General features: G+C 39.3%; 1 protein-coding gene across 8 annotated transcripts in view; it reads right to left on the bottom strand.

Annotated features, from left to right (window-relative positions):
- Trpm6 (transient receptor potential cation channel, subfamily M, member 6) overlaps nucleotides 1-18,786 on the bottom strand; it is a 162,345-nt gene that overhangs the window by 86,254 nt on the left and 57,305 nt on the right. For 7 of the 8 annotated variants that reach the window (NR_157571.1, XM_006526951.3, XM_017318152.1 and 4 more), the window contains 6 exons: nucleotides 14,114-14,282; nucleotides 13,309-13,432; nucleotides 9,943-10,015; nucleotides 9,727-9,827; nucleotides 5,199-5,333; nucleotides 4,066-4,119 (listed from right to left, as the gene is read on the bottom strand). Coding sequence is in view for 7 of the 8 variants with exons in the window: in XM_006526951.3 (XP_006527014.1) it covers nucleotides 4,066-4,119; nucleotides 5,199-5,333; nucleotides 9,727-9,827; nucleotides 9,943-10,015; nucleotides 13,309-13,432; nucleotides 14,114-14,282 (656 nt within the window). In the remaining variant the exon portion in view is untranslated. Of the gene's footprint in view, nucleotides 1-4,065; nucleotides 4,120-5,198; nucleotides 5,334-9,726; nucleotides 9,828-9,942; nucleotides 10,016-13,308; nucleotides 13,433-14,109; nucleotides 14,283-18,786 lie in introns of those variants that run through there. The other variant, XM_006526952.3, reaches the window with a different exon arrangement.

The following is an 18,786-nucleotide window of genomic DNA, read 5'->3' as shown; positions in this document are numbered from 1 at the left end:
ACCTAGATGAAATGGACAACTTCCTAGACAGATACCAGATACCAAAGTTAAATCAGGATCAGATTAATGATCTAAACAGTCCCATTTCCCCTAAAGAAATAGAAGCAGTCATCAATAGTCTCCTAACAAAAAAAGCCCAGGACCAGATGGGTTTAGTGCAGAGTTCTATCAGACCTTCAAAGAAGACCTAATTCCAAATCTTCTCAAACTATTCCACAAAATAGAAACAGAAGGAACTCTACCCAATTCATACTATGAAGCCACAATTACTCTAATACCTAAACCACACAAAGATCCAACAAAGAAAGAAAACTTCAAACCAATTTCCCTTACGAATATCGATGCAAAAATACTCAATAAAATCCTCGCAAACCAAATTCAAGAACAACACATCAAAACAATCATCCATCCTGACCAAGTAGGCTTCATTCCAGGGATGCAGGGATGGTTTAATATATGGAAATCCATCAACGTAATACACTATATAAACAAACTCAAAGACATAAACCACATGATCATCTCGTTAGATGCGGACAAAGCATTTGACAAAATCCAACACCTCTTCATGATAAAACTCTTGGAAAGATCAGGAATTCAAGGTCCATACCTAAACATAATAAAAGCAATCTACAGCAAACCAGTAGCCAACATCAAACTAAATGGTGAGAAACTTGAAGCAATCCCACTAAAATCAGGGACTAGACAAGGCTGCCCACTTTCTCCCTACCTATTCAATATAGTACTTGAAGTTCTAACCAAAGCAATTTGACAACAAAAGGAGATCAAGAGGATACAAATTGGAAAGGAAGAAGTCAAAATATCACTATTTGCAGATGATATGATAGTATATATAACTCATTCCAAAAATTCCACCAGAGAACTCCTAAACCTGATAAACAGCTTCAGTGCAGTAGCTGGATAAAGAATTAACTCATACAAATCAATGGCCTTTCTCTACACAAAGGATAAACAGACTGAGAAAGAAATTAGGGAAACAACACCCTTCACAATAGTCACAAATAATATAAAATACCTTGGTGTGACTCTAACTAAGGAAGTGAAAGATCTGTATGATAAGAACTTCAAGTCTCTGAAGAAAGAAATTGAAGAAGATCTCAGAAGATAGAAATTTCTTCCATGCCCATCAATTGGCAGGATTAATATTGTAAAAATGGCTATCCTGCCAAAAGCAATCTACAGATTCAATTCCATCCCCATCAAAATTCCAACTCAATTCTTCACTGAGATAGAAAGGGGAATTTGCAAATTCATCTGGAATAATAAAAAACCTAGGATAGCAAAAACTCTTCTCAACAATAAAAGAACCTCTGGTGTAATCACCATGCCTGACATTAAGCTGTACTACAGAGCAATTGTGATAAAAACTGATACAGTTTCAGACAGGTAGATCAATGGAATAGAATTGAAGACCCAGTAATGAATCCACACACCTATGGTCACTTGATCTTTGACAAGGGAGCTAAAACCATCCAGTGGAAAAGAGACAGCATTTTCCACAAATGGTGCTGGCACAACTGGTGGCTATCATGTAGAAGAATGCAAATTGATCCATTCCTATCTCCTTGTACAAAGCTCAAGTCTAAGTGGATCAAAGACCTCACCTTAAAATCAGAAACACTGAAATTAAAAGAGGAGAAGGTGGGGAAGAGCCTTGAAGATATGGGCACAGGGGAAAAATTTCTAAACAGAACAGCAATGGCTTGTGCTGTAAGATCGAGAATTGACAAATAGGACCTCATAAAATTGCAAAGATTCTGTAAGGCAAAAGACACTGTCAATAAGACAAAAAGGCCACCAACAGATTGGGAAAGGATTTTTTACCAATCCTAAATCTGATAGGGGACTAATATCCAATATGTACAAAGAGCTCAAGATGCTGGACTCCAGAAATTCAAATAACTTCATTTTAAAAATGGGGTACAGAGCTAAACAAAGAATTCTCAACTGAGGAATACTGAATGGCTGAAAAGCACCTGAAAAAATGTTCAGCATCCTTAATCACCAGGGAAATGCAAATCAAAACAACCTTGAGATTCTACCTCACACCAGTCAGAATGGCTAAGATCAAAAATTCAGGTGACTGCAGATGCTGGCGAGGATGTGGAGAAAGAGGAACACTCCTCCATTGTTGGTGGGATTGCAAGCTTGTACAACCACTCTGGAAATCAGTCTGGAGGTTCCTCAGAAAATTGGATATAATACTATCAGAAGATCCAGCAATACCTCTCCTGGGCATATACCCAGAAGTTCCAAATGGTAATAAGAACACATGCTCCACTATGTTCCTAGCAGCCTTATTTATAATAGCCAGAAGATGGAAAGAACACAGATGTCACTCAACAGAAGAATGGATATAGAAAATGTGATACATTTACACAATGGAGTACTATTCAGCTATTAAGAACATATTAAGAATTTATGAAATTCTTGGACAAATGGATGTATCTGGAGGATATCATCCTTAGTGAGGTAAACCAATCCCAAAAGAAGTCATTAGATATGTACTCACTGATAAGTGGATATTAGCCCAGAAACATAGAACACCCAAGATACAATTTGCAAAACACAAGAAAATCAAGAAGAGGGATGACTATACTTCATTCCTCCTTAGAATAGGGAACAAAATACCCATGAAAGGAGTTACAGAGACAACGTTTGGAGCTAAGACGAAAGGATGGACTATCCAGAGACTACCCCACCTGGGGATCCATTCCATAATCAGTCACCAAACCCAGACACTATTGCATATGTCAGCAAGATTTTGCTGAAGGGTCCCTGGTATAGCTGTCTTGTATGAGGCTATGCCAGTGCCTGGCAAACATAGAAGTGGATGCTCACAGTCATCTATTGCATGAAACACAGAGCCCCCGATGGAGAAGCTAGAGAAAGCACCCAAGGAGCTGAAGGGGTCTGCAACCCTATAGGTGCAACAACAATATTAACTAACCAGTACCCCCAGAGCTCATGTCTCTAGCTGCATATGTAGCAGAAGATGGCCTAGTCGGCCATCTTTGGGAAGAGAAGCCCCTTAGTATTGCAAATTTTACAGCTCCATTACAGGGGAAACACAGGGCCAAGAAGCCGGAGTGGGTGGGTAGGGGAGCAGGGTGTGTGGAGTTTATAGGGAACTTTTGGGATAGCATTTGAAATGTATATAAAGAAAATATCTAATAAAAATACTCATTAAAAAAAGAAAGGAAAAAAAACCTTAAAATTTGAAAAAAAAATCCTGTGAAAATAAAATCAAACACATTTTTAAAAAATGACAGAACTCTTAAAATGTATTCTGAGTGACAAATGAAAGACACTTCAAGTTTTCAAGATTTGTTTTGTTTTATTCAACATTCAATGAGAACACTCTGAGCAAATCATACACAAGGATATTGAACCATCCTAACTCCCCGCATTAGGGCTTAGATGTACTAAACCATTGATTGCACCCCTAAGAGGCCACTGATACTCAAAACAATGTCAATGGAAAACATCTGAAATTACACACTTGGCATCACCAAAAGACCTGTGCTGCTGGCGTTCTATGTGGCTGTGTGATGACTATAGTCCACTGGGTGGATGGTCCACTGATTATGTTTCTTTGCTTATTTTGATTGCGTCTTTCAGGATGGAGTCAAATATGTAGCCCAGCCTGTCCATACAGCCTAGATTCTCATGCCTCAGCCCCCTGAGAGCTAGAATCATAAGCATGACCCACAAAATCTAACCTGTTTGCTTTGTTTTTGTTTGTGAGGTGGTGACAATGGATCTCAGGGTCTTACATGAGCATTGTGTCACTAAACTACACCCCTCTGAGCTATGTTTGCCATGGCTTGTGTCACTTATTTGATGGGCTGAACTTTAAAACCAAAAACAAAGTGGGGAAACAAAGAAGAGAGTAAAATTTGGTGATTAAGGTATTCAGAATCCTATTTACAAAGAGTAAATAATTCACAGTAAAAATCCAAACCTACAGTTTACAAACTTTCATTCTGTCATCTCAAAGCTAATGTAATACGCAAAGGGTATTTTCAACTTTCATAGTTAGATTACCTGCTTTACGTCTTGGACAAGATGACGCAAAAATTTATTAGTTGGTCCTTGTTTCTGTGATTAAAAACAGAAGAAAAAGAATCATTTCATTTAATGATCATGTGCTGGAGGCAGCTTATTTCAGAACACAGGTAACACAAAATATCAAAAATTTTCAACATCTTTGGTAATGAAGCTTAGACTACTTAATCCTAAAAGAAGAGGTTCCCTAAGAAAAGCTATGATCATTCAAAAATAGTTTTCAAAGCAGATACACAGAGAGAAATAATAAGGATATTAGGATATTGTGTGGTAAAAACCACAAATTTTGAGCATTTTTACTTTTAATATATGTATAAATTCTACCAAATAACCACATCTCTTTGAACACAGATACATTCTATCAGTTGATATTTTGTTGAGTCCTTATGATATTTAGCTTCCTAAACGGTTCAAGGAAGTGTTCACAGTAATAGAAAATGGGGAGTAACACATATCCTAAAATTAACTAGCAGTGTGAAGGTGTGTGTGCTCAGAAGCTACAAGTATTTCAAATTCTAGAAGAAGATCACTGTTAACTAACTGGAACAATGAGAAAGTCAGCGGTGAATGTTCATTGAGGAGAGGACATTAGTGAAAGGGACAGGAAGGTACTTGGCATGAGCAATAGTCATTTTCAACAAAGAGTTTTGGATAGAGAAGTTTTAAGAACATTTTTTTAAAAGAAAATCTATTTTTGTATCTGTTTTGTGTGTGTGTGTGTGTGTGTGTGTACAAGTATGCACACATGGAAGTCAAAGAATAACTTACTGGCGTCAGTTTTCTCCTTCCACTGTTCAGGTCTCAAGGGTTGAACTTGGTTGTCAGCCTTGGCCACAAGTGCCTTTTTACCCAGTGATCCATCATATTGGACCAAGAGCAACACATTAATAGTAGCTTTAGGTCAAGATACTTCACATAAAATTTGTTCTTATTCATACTGCTGTCTATGTCTTAAAATAAATTGGAATTGGTAAGGTTGTGACTTAAGTTGGACAGTAAGTCTACATTTCTAAAACCGATGTTGGTACACGAGTATTGGGGAAGATAGGCAAGTCCTAAGCTAACTAGCAAACAACTCCTGAGCAAGTTGACATGAAGTATTCTATACTCACTGTGTTATAGAGCTCTTCCAGCCGAGGGATGGTGAGGAAGCGGTGGAGGTTCACCCCATTCTCTATCAAAAGTTTCACAAAGTCCACTCGATCCATCACTAAAGCATCTAGCATTGCTTGTTCTAGAGCACCAGGCTTTGGGAGGTACAAAGAAGGAAGAGGTATGAAAACAATTAACGTGCCGGGCAGTGGTGGTGCACACCTTTAATCCCAGCACTTGGGAGGCAGAGGCAGGCGGATTTCTGAGTTCAAAGCCAGCCTGGTCTACACAGAGAAACACTGTCTCGAAAAACAAAAAAACAAAAAACAACAAAAAAAAATAATAAAAAAAATAAAAGGAAACAACGTTAAGAAAAATAAGAATAACTCTACAAAGATGTTATCATTATAAAATATAATCTTCCTAAGAAATGTTCAGGGCCTAACTGAAGACATAGTCAAGAATGATTCACATTCTTGTATAAGAAAAATAAACACTGTAACACCCTCAACATCTCTCAATCTGATGATGAGTCTTAAAGGTAAATGTAATGAAAATCTAAGCTTTTCTGGGTTTGCTTTTAGTTTGGACTTGGAAGTAAATGTTCATTAATTCATTTGACTACTGGATTTTTTTTAATTTTTGGTTTCACTTTTGTTGTTTGTTCATTTGTTTGTTTGGGTACCATCATTCTTCCATTTAAACTTTACCTGGTTTAGGAATATAACTAATATAGTGGACATTTTAATTTAATATTCCCCTATCAAAAATTCTACTAAAACCATAGCAGAGGGATTTCTTTGAACAAATTGATTCACAAGTACCAGGCAGAAGGGGAGGATGTGGGGGGGGTGCAATTGGAGGAAATGAGAACAGCAGTGTAGAATGTGGAAAGCAGTTGGTCAAGTGGTGGTTGGCTCAACAGTCCACTCAAAGACTAACAGTTGAAATGAGAAGCTTCAAAAGCCACACAGATCTATGCCATATAACAGCAGCACCACAGAGCAGTTCATATATACATGCTCTGTCTAATGTTGAGGCCATAGTGGAACTGTTAGTAGAAACTACCCAGTAAAACTAACACAGTGTGCCCACTGTATAAGACATTCAAAAACAATCAGGTGGGGATGTAACTTTATGTGTGAGCATGATGTGGACAAAGCCCTGAATTCAGTTCTCAGAACTAAAACAACAACAACACAAGAACAGCAACAACACATGCTCTATTGAATTACAATGCAGAACTTAGAAGGCCATGAGGACAGAGTTCAACTTTAGCCTTAGACAGTCTAAGCACCTTTTTCAAATTCTAATGGAGTTCGTGGTACACAAGGATTCTGTAAGTTTGAGGAGTTAATGACTTAAGAAAAGGCTCACCCTTTACCATAAGCAGAGAGGCTTGCACCTTCTAGCTGGCTCAGAGATTTCTTTCCTAGCATCATCACTAATGCAATAGAAGACATGAATGTGCTCACACTGAGAGGAGTCCCCCAGCAAACAGCATCAGATGACCTTTTTCTGAAGTTCAAACTCACAGGGCAAAAAACATCTCCCTGTCTGTCTTCACCATTAAGTAAAATGTTAATGCAAATGGATCAAAAAGCTAGTTGGAACCAAATAATTCAGGAGGAATGGCTCAGAAGGAGTATTAGGAATAGTTTCAGATAGAAAAAAATAAGATTTATTCCTGGTGCCATTGAACACAGAGGGAAGAGTGCCCACTCAGCAATCAAATGTACTCTTAGGAATTCCTAGACTAACCCTGTGCTACCAGAAAAGAAAGGCTTCACTGAGTCTGAGACGTTGAGAATACCTAGCAAACACAAACACAAGAAATGCAAGAGGCACAATGAGCAGTCATCAATGGAATACTCAGAAAACAGGAATCTAGAAAATTCAGGGGAAACACAGGAACAGACCCATGGAAGCAGGTTCAAAATAATGTACATAATGAAGCTGTAAGTGTTCTGAATGGGAATGGCCCCCACAGACTCATATAACAGAATGGCTGGTCTCTAGTTGGTGGAACTGTTTGAGAAGGACAAAGAGGTGTAGCCTTGTTAGAGAAGGTGTGTCACTAGGGTCAAGCTCTGAGGTCCAAAAGACTTGCACTGTTCCCATGTGCCTCTCTGCCTCCTGCTTCTGGTTTTGATATATGTGCTTTCAACTGTTCTTTCTACCATGCTTTTATTCCACTCTCATAGACATTGACACTCTGAAACCTTAAGTTCAATTAATGCTTGCTTTTATAAGTTGCCTTGTTCATAAAGTTTTATCACAGCAATAGAAAAGAAGCCAAAACAAGACCTAACATACAGCATTGTGAAAGTTCAGAGCCTTGGAGAAAGTAAATCTTTTAAAACTTGTAAGGAAGGAAAAAATGGCCACAAAGAGTCTAAAGACAGAATTATGCTCATTTGTCAACTCCAGTGCTGGGCACTCAAAATCCTACAGGGGAAAAAAATAAGTAGTTCTAGAGCAAGCAAAAGCATTTACCCTGAAAGCATAGCTTCCTGAGATGAATATTTAGAACCTATGTTACAGTATAAGGGAAGAACTGACTCCACAAAACTGTCCTCTCATCTCCACTTGGGTATCATGGCATGTGCACACTCACACATACACAGACCACACCACCACCACAACCAATACCAACATCCCAATCTCCACCACCACCACCAAAATAATAATAATACAAATTTTAAAATATCTCTAGTTGTGAGTTAAAATATAGCCACATGTTAGGTCCTCTGAAGACTTATCTTCCATGCTCTTTCTTGGGAAGTTGCTACTCCATGCCTCATTACCGAAGAGTAAAGCTAGAAAAGATATCTTGAGAAATAGTAAACATGCCAGAGGGGAAAGAAGATTCCATGCTGGTGAGGGGAATCCCAGAATAACACAACCAAGCACCAAAACCAGAAGACAGCTTTGGACACTACAGGGTGAACCACACAAGACAAAAAGGCCAAGAAGTGTCTAAGACTGGTGAATCAGAAAGTATTATGTGATAAAACTTAGAATTTAGAAAGTTAGAAGTATCAAAAAATGTCAAGTGTAAGGGCTCATTGTAACAGGAAATCATAATTTTTATAGTCTTCTAACCTTATTTGATATTTTAAACCATGTGCGTGTGTTAGTTTGAATGAAACACAACTGAAGTATGTTACAACTTAAATTTTTAGTAAAATATTAATTGGCATTATCACTAATATTGACCACATTTTCCTGCTTTTCGCTGGTTTCCGTTGATAGTAGAAGACAGCACCATGCAGCATGGTAACAATAGAAATGAGCTCAAGAGGATACCAGCTGCTCATGCCAACAAAAGGCTGCTGGCTTTGATTGATTCCTTTAGGGGAATGATCTAAGATTTTGGTGGTTGTCCACTAGTCATAACCAAAGTTTCAAACAACATTCCTCTTACACACAAGCATCCTGGTCTTATACTTGGTGGACTAAGAAATGTTCGGCTCCATTCAAGAGCTTCAGAGTAGTATCTGTCCTTTCTTGCACAAATGAGGGAATGCTGGTGTTTGAGTAGCAGAGAATGCATAAGTAGAAGAAAGGCAGACCCACTCCAGCTGGCAGTGGTCAAGTTAATCTTTCATTTTACTCTTGAACAAACCATTGTTCAAATGACCAGCACTTCTACATGCAGAGCAGAGTCTGCCTCAAAAGTGAGCAGAAAAGGAATAGGCAGTATGAAGACAAAGATGCCAAGTCTTGTCTCTCCATCTAGTCATCTATCAGATAGTCGTAGGCTCTCAAGCAGAGTCAGTACTTTTAGCTAAAGTGTTTACAATTTATCCTGGACAACTGTTATCATAGCTCACACGTCAGCAGTGTGACAAGTAGCTGAATGGCCTTCACTCTCACGGGATGCTGACTTTGAGGTGACCCACAAGTCTTTCCAAGGACAACTTGTGGAATAAAGTTTTTCCCTTGGCAATAATTATTCCCTTCATCTTTGTCACTTGCATAGTCAATTCAAACCACAACAGCTTTAATCTTGGTTTAGTTACAAGAGATTCCTGTAGGCATTTTAGCATTGTGATCTACTCTGACCCTTTAGAACAACACTAATCACAGCGTGTAAATAAGGGTAAATATAGAGAAAGGAGACACACATGGTGTTTTCAGTGGATTAAGATGCTAAGGGCTGAGAATCTATTGACTTTTAGTCTTCTTGTGGTAGCCTCTATCTGTTTCACTATAAACACTACATTTATATATATATATATATTTTTAAAAGCCACTAAGACAATATTTCAGTTATAAGAAATAAAAAAGCAAAATCACATTCATTTAAAAACAAATTTAAAATGTTTCTAGTCTTTTGATCTTTTTAACTTTGTATTTCAACCTTCAAGAAGCCAGAGAAATTTTGTTTTCAGGGAAACAAACCATGGAAGAGCCATGCCTTTGCTTCCCTGGGTGCCTGGGCCTCAGAATATAACTGATTCTCCTCCAATTTTGTCTTTATCCCTACCCCCAACAAACCAATATGCAAAATACTTTTTTCAAGTAATGTCATTTTCATTATACCTTCCAATGTTGTCCATAAGTTAGGATATGTTTCTTGGCAATGTCCATTCTATCCCAAGCCATTGCCAGATTTAATTGTTCTGATATTGATAAGCTTGTACCTAGGGGGAAAGAAAGGAATAATCTATTTAAAAATACCTATATGGAAAGCACAGCAACTTCTAGAACATGAGACCAGGAAGAAAGGTAGAACTGCAGATCTGCTAGGTCACTCACCCTTCAGTAGAGCCGTGAGGATGGCCAAATCAAGATCTTGGTGCTCTTCAGAATCAGCATCAAATATGGTGATCTGTGATGGGGAAAAATCAGAAAGGCACACAGTTTAGAATCTACCTTAGAAATGCCTTCAAACAGTACCATCATTAAGCCGAGCTGTGGTGGTGCACACCTTTAATCCCAGCACTTGGGAGGCAGAGGCAGGAGGATTTCTGAGTTCGAGGCCAGCCTGATCTACAGAGTGAGTTCCCGGACAGCCAGGGCTACACAGAGAAACCCTGTCTTGAAAACAAAAACCAAAACCAAACTAAACCAAACCAAAACAAAACAAAACAGATCAGCATTTAAGGGCAGCACTTTAATCCTAGCACTTGGGAGGTAGAGGCAGGCAGATTTCTGAGTTCGAGGCCAGCCTGGTCTACAAAGCGAGTTCTAGGACAGCCAGGGCTACACAGAGAAACCCTGTCTCAGAAAATAAAAAAATAAAATAAATAAATTTTTTAAAAAATCAGCATTTAAGCCACAGGAGAAAATATTCCTTGCTTTGCCATTTCAAAGTACCATGGTTCTATTTTACTTATAGAAGAAAAACTGTTTCAAAGAAGGTGACAAAAATTAGGAGCATCTTAGGAAAAACAATAAACTTTTAAAATCCCATGTGGAGTGGAGCTTACTAGGGGAGCCTCAGTGTTAACTCCCAATACAAATCAACTCAGAATGGCAAACAGACGGGAGCCCTGTGCTCACTTAAACTTAGAGACTAAGACCTTTTCTTCATAGTGATTAGTGACTCCTCAAATATTCACCCTAACCTCAGTATGATGACTGTGGACCCCAGGGTTGGCACAATGAACTGCAGTCTTCCCAGTGTCCAAGTGCATAGGACTTCCTGGTGTGTTAACGACTTTTAATATAAATCAGCATGTGTGTTGTGAGATTTTCAGCAAAGTAGTATGTTCTTGTGATTCTTGTTTCTCCAATCTCCCACTCCCTGCTCCTCTTGCACCCCACTTTGTACCCTCCCCACAAATTGTTCTCCTCTTTATGTCCCACATGTCCTTTTGTCCTTGCACACATTACCTTTAGCATTATTCTTTTTTTTTTTTTTTTGGTCTCCTTTCTAGACTTTACCTACATTTGTACCTATTTACATACATACTACATCTTTCCAAATGAAATTTTATCTCATTTAATACAGGAAGCTACATTGACAGGGGGAAAAAAAGCCAGGAATGGCAAGTTACATTCCCAAGTAGAACTAGATCTAATTAGCCCACGTTGGGGATGTATCTTTAAGCCACTAAATCTAAGTTACACATCCACAAAATGGCAAAGATTCTGGAAATTAAAAGACACAACTAAAAAAGCCTACTCAAAGCCCTATTTTAAAACTATGCATACATACATACATACATACATACATACATACATACATACATGTTGGATCCTTTTAACCAGAGTGCTACTGTGTGCATAAGCAAAATCAACCTCCAACCACCAACTCCACAGAGCCCAACTGCTGTCATGTGAGCACCACAGTTTTCTTCTCTAGCCTCCCTTGATCTTTCTGTTCACTGTTCAGTAATTATATTACACAAATGACAGGAAGAAGTAAGCACTTTAAGATAAGGCCTGCCATTTCTTAACTGGATAATTGGACAAATCACATAAATTGTCTAGCCTTTAGCTGCATAATTTCAAAAATGGAATTGAACAGCCATTGTCATATTGAACTCAGTCCTGGGCTATTTCAGATGAAATAGTAGATTTAAAAGCATATGGCTACTTATTAACAGGGCTGTGGTTACTGAAGATGCCAATGGGTTTTTCGTGTTCATTCTTGCCAGGCTTACACTTGCTCCATTGATTTTGTAAGGTCAGAAGCTTCAGAACCAACACAATCCCTTTGTGGTTTTGCTAAGCCTTCTATTTCTGGATAGACTGCTACAAATGACAATAAATCTGCATTTACTTTAATTTTCTGTTTTCCATCATTCTAGTAGTCACCAATACAAAGTTTGGGATCAGTTCCCTGAAACATACAGACGTTTTCTGAGTCTTCATTATAGTCATAGCCCTTTTTTGTTTTGCCTTGCCTTGCCTTTGCCTTTGCCTTGCCTTTGCCTTGCCTTTGCCTTGCCTTTGCCTTGCCTTTGCCTTGCCTTTGCCTTGCCTTGCCTTTGCCTTGCCTTGCCTTGCCTTTGCCTTGCCTTTGCCTTGCCTTTGCCTTGCCTTTGCCTTGCCTTTGCCTTGCCTTGCCTTTGCCTTGCCTTGCCTTGCCTTGCCTTGCCTTGCCTTGCCTTGCCTTTGCCTTGCCTTTGCCTTGCCTTTGCCTTGCCTTTGCCTTGCCTTTGCCTTTGCCTTTGCCTTTGCCTTTGCCTTGCCTTTGCCTTGCCTTTGCCTTTGCCTTTGCCTTTGCCTTTGCCTTGCCTTGCCTTGCCTTTGCCTTGCCTTTGCCTTGCCTTTGCCTTGCCTTTGCCTTGCCTTTGCCTTGCCTTTGCCTTTGCCTTGCCTTGCCTTGCCTTGCCTTGCCTTGCCTTGCCTTGCCTAAGGTAGGGTCTCTACCTAGACTGGAACCCACCACATAAAACAGACTGGCCTCAAACTCACAAAGATGAACAGTCTCTGCCCCTCCTGCCTCTGCCTCTGCCTCCTGCCTCCTGCCTCCTGCCTCCTGCCTCCTGCCTCCTGCCTCCTGCCTCCTGCCTCCTGCCTCCTGCCTCCTGCCTCCTGCCTCCTGCCTCCTGCCTCCTGCCTCCTGCCTCTGCCTCTCTCTGCCTCTCTCTGCCTCTCCTCTCTCTCTGCCTCTCTGCCTCTCCTCTCTGCCTCTCTGCCTCTCTGCCTCTCTGCCTCTCTGCCTCTCTGCCTCTCTGCCTCTCTGCCTCTCTGCCTCTGCCTCAGCATGTGCTGGAAATAAAGGTGCATACCACCATACTCAGCTGAACTACATTTGCTATTGCACGCTTGATTCTCAAATTTCCCCGTGTCCAATGTACACAGGGCACCCTCCTGCAAGTCTCACCCAAGATGCTATAATGTGATCATCTAAAACAGCAGATGAGTTCACTAAATACATATAATTACTCTTTCAACTCTTGCAAGTATCTATGTTTGATAACCTCTTCTGAAATACTGTTTTTCTAAGTGTTTTGTCCCAGATAGACTCTGATATTTAAAGCACGAAGAGCAAGAACGGAAGAGGAGCAACAGGAAGCCAAGTTTATAAAACTCAAGGGACAAATTCTACAGAATTACATCTATCAAATTCAAAATAGGTGTTCCATATATTTTTTTTAATGTGAAAACAAATGGTTGATTTCTGGAAGGTGGCCTTTTTTTAAAAAGTCATCAACTCATCATACTTACAGAATCCTTGTGTACCATGCACTCCATTAGAATTTGGAAAAGGTGCTTAGACTGTCTAAGGCTAAAGTTGAACATGTTCTGAATCAAACAGAAGAGCTCTTCTTTCACCTGAGGGCGTAGAATCCTGGCAGAGAAATAAACAGGCATAGCTTGATGCAAACCAAAGAAGAGTCCAAGATAGACTCTGACATTTAAAGCATGAAGGGCAAGAGGCAAGGTGGAGCAACAGGAAGCCAAGTTTACAAAACTCAAATTCTGTAGTCAAATTCTGCAGAATTACATCCATCAAAGTTCAAAATGGGTATTCCATGTATTTTTTTTAATGTGAAAAGAAATGTGTGATTTCTGAAAGGTGGCCTTTTTAAAGAAACTCACTGCAGGCACCCTATTCAGAAGGCCAACCTCAAGACAGCCCATGAGCAAGAAACAAATGCATGGTAGGAGCAGAGGGGTGCAGAAAAGAACAAAGTTTAATGTGAGGAGTATTCATTTCCAGGTCCCCCTGGAGCAATACACTCTAAGATAGTATACTCAAACTAATAGGATTTAAGAGAGCAGTGAGTTTTCAGTTTGGGCATAATACTCTCAAACAGTCTGGACACCTAAAATGGTGGTTCATTGTTCAGCTACAAAGACTGCAACTCCTCTGGTTACTGGTAGGAGTCTGATGCACAAGTGAAAGCGGAGTGACTGTCTCAGCCTGTACTGTGACAGTATCGAGCTCAGGAAAACACACAGTTTGAAAATCCAAAGAAGAAGAAGGAATAGTCACAGTGTTTTCAAAATAGAGGGCTCAACAACTCACCCTCCATCCTCCAAATGTTTGTAAGTGAAGGCCAAGAGGTCAGCAGCTCTGCCTGTCCCCTCGCACACCACCACGGGCTCCTTGTTCTTGACGGTCTCCCATACCCAGAGGATGACATTGGGACCTCCTTCCATCACCAGCCCCACCACAGGCACACCTTGTCTTGAGCCTGTTTCAGATGGCAAATAGTACCACACTGTTACAAAGCTGTCCTGTCTCTGTCAGCCAGCCACCTTGATTTCTACACTTAAATCCTTGATCAGATCAACACCAAATCAGAAACTTGGACTTCAGATAAGATGTAGCAGCTATGCTGAGGGCATCTTCCAACTTCTTCTGGGTAAAAGATCAATAAAAGCTTTCAAATAACTTTTCCAAAAGGCCTTAAGACGTTTTAATGTTTCATTGTTACAAAGTCTTAAGAATTTCAAAGTAAGCAGAACTATATAATAGTTATATAATATATAACAGTGTCTCTGCCTCTCATCAAATCAGCTGGGCTTTGCCAGCTCAGTAACTTTTAATGGTGGCAAGGGCAACCTTCAATGTCTTTTCTATTTCAGCATGGTATATCTTTTAGTGTTTGAATTTCTTATCATGATTAGATATTACCTTATCAAAGCAAGAACACACAAAAAAAGCTGCAGCAACTGTAAAGAATTCTTTTATAAAAGCTACTAAATTGAAAAACTTAGAAAATGACATTTATAATACATCCTATTTATATTTTCAAAGCCCCATGTATAAATATGTGTTTTCTATATATGTATATCCATACCTATATCAATAGCATGTTCTATAAGTGAACGGAAATCTCTGGGTGAGTAGACAATAAACCATTAACAGTGCAGAAGATGAAAATTTAGGGAAATGTTTAAAACTGACTTTTTGGTATTTTGAAACAAGTTTTAGCTACATAGCTGAGGTTGGCCCTAAACTCATAATCCATTAACCTCTTGAGTACTCATTACAAGCATGAACTGCCATGCTCAGCTTGACTTTAATCATCTTCCTTATTTAAATTTTAACATTATTCATTAATCAGTATGTTACTTTTAAATTTACATATTTGAGTCTACATTTCAACAGAGAAAAATTGGTGGACAAAGTTTTATATTTATCCTGAGTATCAGGGAACTTTGCTTGTGGTAAAGTGTTTTCAGGGCCATGCTGTGGCCTTCCTCTTGCCATCCCCTCCCCTCAGAGATAGGGATTGTGCTAGCTTGAATGAAAATGTCCCCATAGGCTCATAGGGGTGCTATTAGGAAGTGTGGCCTTGTGGAGGAAGCCTGGCCTCGATGGAGGAAGTATGTCATTGGGGAGTGGGTTTTGTTTCACATGCTCAAGTTATGCCTAGTGTCTCACTCTCAGCCTGCAGTCTGTTGATCTAGATGGAGAACTTTCAACTACTTCTCCAGCACTGTGTCTGCCTGTTGCTGCCATGTTTCCTTCCATGATGATAATGAGCCAAACCTCTGAAGCTATAAGCCAGCCCCAATTAAATGTTTTCTTTGATGAGAGTTGCTGTAGTCACAGTGTATCTTCACAGCAACAAAATCCCTAACTGAGACAGGGGTCTAAACAGGCTGACTTCCAAGAGAAGTCTGTGCTCACAACCCACTTCCTGAGGTTCATAATACCCCCCCCCCAAGATTTTGGCTTCCAGGGGCTGCTTGGACTTCTGACCCAAGTACATCCTCTGCAAAGCAAGAGGAAGATTTGAAAAGTAGAGAAGTAGTTGAAAGATATTTGATCCCAAGTTGGGTATCCAGAGGATTTTAGGTGTAGCCCAGCTGGAATCGCAAACTGAGCTGAGACAGAAACAGGGTAAATAGGTTGAGGGGTCCACCTCTGCCTCATTGTGATGCCCTGGCTCAGTACTCATAAAACCTAAGAACGCTGAACATAAACTAGCCCAGCTTACACATATCAAGGTCAATGAGTAGAGCATATTAGTGTGTTGATTTGATTTCAAGCTTTTAAATATGTCATAGCAGCATGTGGGCATCATTGTGCATCCCAGTCCCACACTCCACAAACTGGCTGTTGCAGTTACCCAAATATTGCATGCAGTCTAATTAACTGGTGTAATAATTTTTCATTCCTTTTCCATTCAATCCTACTTCATTATTATCTCCATTTTTAAAATGCTATTGAGCATACAGGGAGTATAGCAACAGGTAGATTTAGGACCCCTCTAACAATATCTTACAAGAGCTAAGTGAAATGGGTAAAGTGATATATTATGGTATAAAAGTAATGAAATTTTTTTAAATATCATTAATTTTGAAACAATATAAATATAAGGGTTTTGAGAGGTACTGAAGACCAATTTCGGGGCTTTCCCACATGCTAGATACAAGCATTGATCTACACCTCCAGTCCTAGAATTAAAATTAAAGAGAATTTCTTATATCCTGTATAATAGCATGGGAATTATATATGTTTTAAACTATGTCTATTGCCAGGAAAATACGTTATGCTTAGTAAAGAAAGAAAAACTATCAAAAGAAACATTGATATCAATTTTATGCCTATGAATGATGTGTCTGTCTGTCTGTCTTTGACTCTGTGTGTGTGTGTGTATGTGCAGAAAACTTCTAAAGTTTATATGTGAAAATGTTAATGGTTATTTTTATAACAACACTGTAAAAATTCTTTTTTCTTTTAATGCATGCTCTGTGAGTGTTACAGAAAGCAATATTTTATCACCAAGGAGGGGAAGGGAATCAATAAAAGCATTTTGGGGAAGAGAAAAAAGAGAATTTTATTCCTGCTAGGCCTAATTTGAGTCAATAGATAATTCTTTCGAAACGAACTATATTTATGATGGCTTTCTCAAAAAAAAATCTTACTATAATATTTAAGCAGAAGGCAGAGAAGGCTAAAGGTTGATCAGTAGGTACTAAGCTATAATTAGATAAGAATTGAAGAAATTCCAGTGGGCTTACGCAGTGTGATGAGCTCTGATAACAATGATATTGGGTACATATCACAGAGCCACATGGGGATTTTGAATGTGTCCATCATAAAAAACCAGGAGAGATGTTTAACCTGCCTTGAGTAATATAGAGTTCATTCATGGTACCCTCATAATATATACAACTTTATTTTTGTGTGTCAGTTTTTAAAAGTTAAATTTAATTATTATCTCCTGTTAAAAATTAAAATGTCTAGTGCTAGGAAGCCTCATTAGAGAGTTATTGGATGCTGCCTGCCATCTTCATCCAATAAGAATGAAGAAGACCTCCGAGTCCTCCTATATCCATCCCCTCCCTCTCCTCCGTGACTTCTGATCAGGGTACATTATGTGAGATCCCTAGATAGTCAATAGAAATACTATGTCTAAAAAGGGGGAAGCTAGAAAGTTGGGGGAAAAAAGGAGTCCAGCCTGAGCTATATGAAAGAGCCTTTCTCATAGAAATAATTCATGGAGGGAGTAATGCATAAAGGGGAAAAAAGCATAGCAGAAGACAGACAGACAGATGGTCAAAATCTGTAAACCATGTAACCACATATATCTGTGTGTTTAATTCTTTATATGCTTGGAGAAAAGATGGTAAACAAACACAGTACAATACTGCCAAAAGACAGTAATAATCAAAAAGGCCACGGTTCTCTGAGCTTACAGCTCCTTAACAGTCACCTTGGCAAGCAATACTTTCCTCTGTGGAGACCACAGTAAAGTTACCAGGAGAAGCAGGGGCCCTGAACCTATGCTTCCTACCTTGACGTGACAATGACTGACACTACCATTCGTTGCTCCCATTCCATGGCCAATGTCCAGAGGTCCGGGATTCCTTCAGCAACTCTAACTTGAGCCATTACATTCCATTTATTCTTTTATTTCATTTTTAGAAGTACTTTTTGCTAATAAGGAAGGCTTGCCAGCAATTTCAAAGATACTTTGATGATTTTTTTTTAGAATTAAATTATCAATAGTTACATATCTTCATTCTGTCAAATCTTATGAATACTAAATACAAATATGTAATCCCCATGGACACACCAGGTATGAAGATCAGACATCAATAGACAAGAACTTCCATACAGCTGTACCAAGAGAGAGGAGGAAGAAAGAAACAGACATTGATTGAAGAAATACTGTGCACCCAACACTTCTAACCACATCTATCATGGTCAGGGGAAAAAAAAAAACTAAGACAATATTGAATGCATTTCTCTCAGGTTTTGCAACAATACAAAGCCTTACACTTAAAACGTTTAAAAGCTTAGCAGGCATTATCTCTATTGCCCAAGATCACAGACAGTAAAGACAGAGTTGTCTCTGCCTCACATTTCCTGCTGCCTCAAAGGAACCAAGAACAAAAACTAAAAGATCTTATTTTTCCAGTCAATACTCAAAGGATACAAAGAACTTGAGCCCCCTGAAAGGTACAGATATTTTATGGAAGATGTGGCTCAGTACAACACAGGGCCCACTTAGTGATGCCTTAATAAAAGTTCTCCATTTCTCCAGAAACTCTTTTCTGCCTGCCTAGTACTCCTGCTCCACAAATAACACCAAAGGTCATTTGCTGCTGCTGCTGCTGCTGCTGCTGCTGCTGCTGCTGCTGCTGCTGCTGCTGCTGCTGCTGCTGCTGCTGCTTTGAGGAGGTGAGGATGTCTCTTTGCAGTGCTGGGTTTGAACAGAGCCTCATATGTAGTAGACA

The sequence above is a fragment of the Mus musculus genome, chromosome 19 (genome assembly GCF_000001635.26).
Source record: "Mus musculus strain C57BL/6J chromosome 19, GRCm38.p6 C57BL/6J".
NCBI classification, from domain to species: Eukaryota; Metazoa; Chordata; class Mammalia; order Rodentia; family Muridae; genus Mus; species Mus musculus.
Note: the sequence above shows the minus strand (reverse complement) of the source record. Positions and strands in the feature narration are given on the sequence as shown.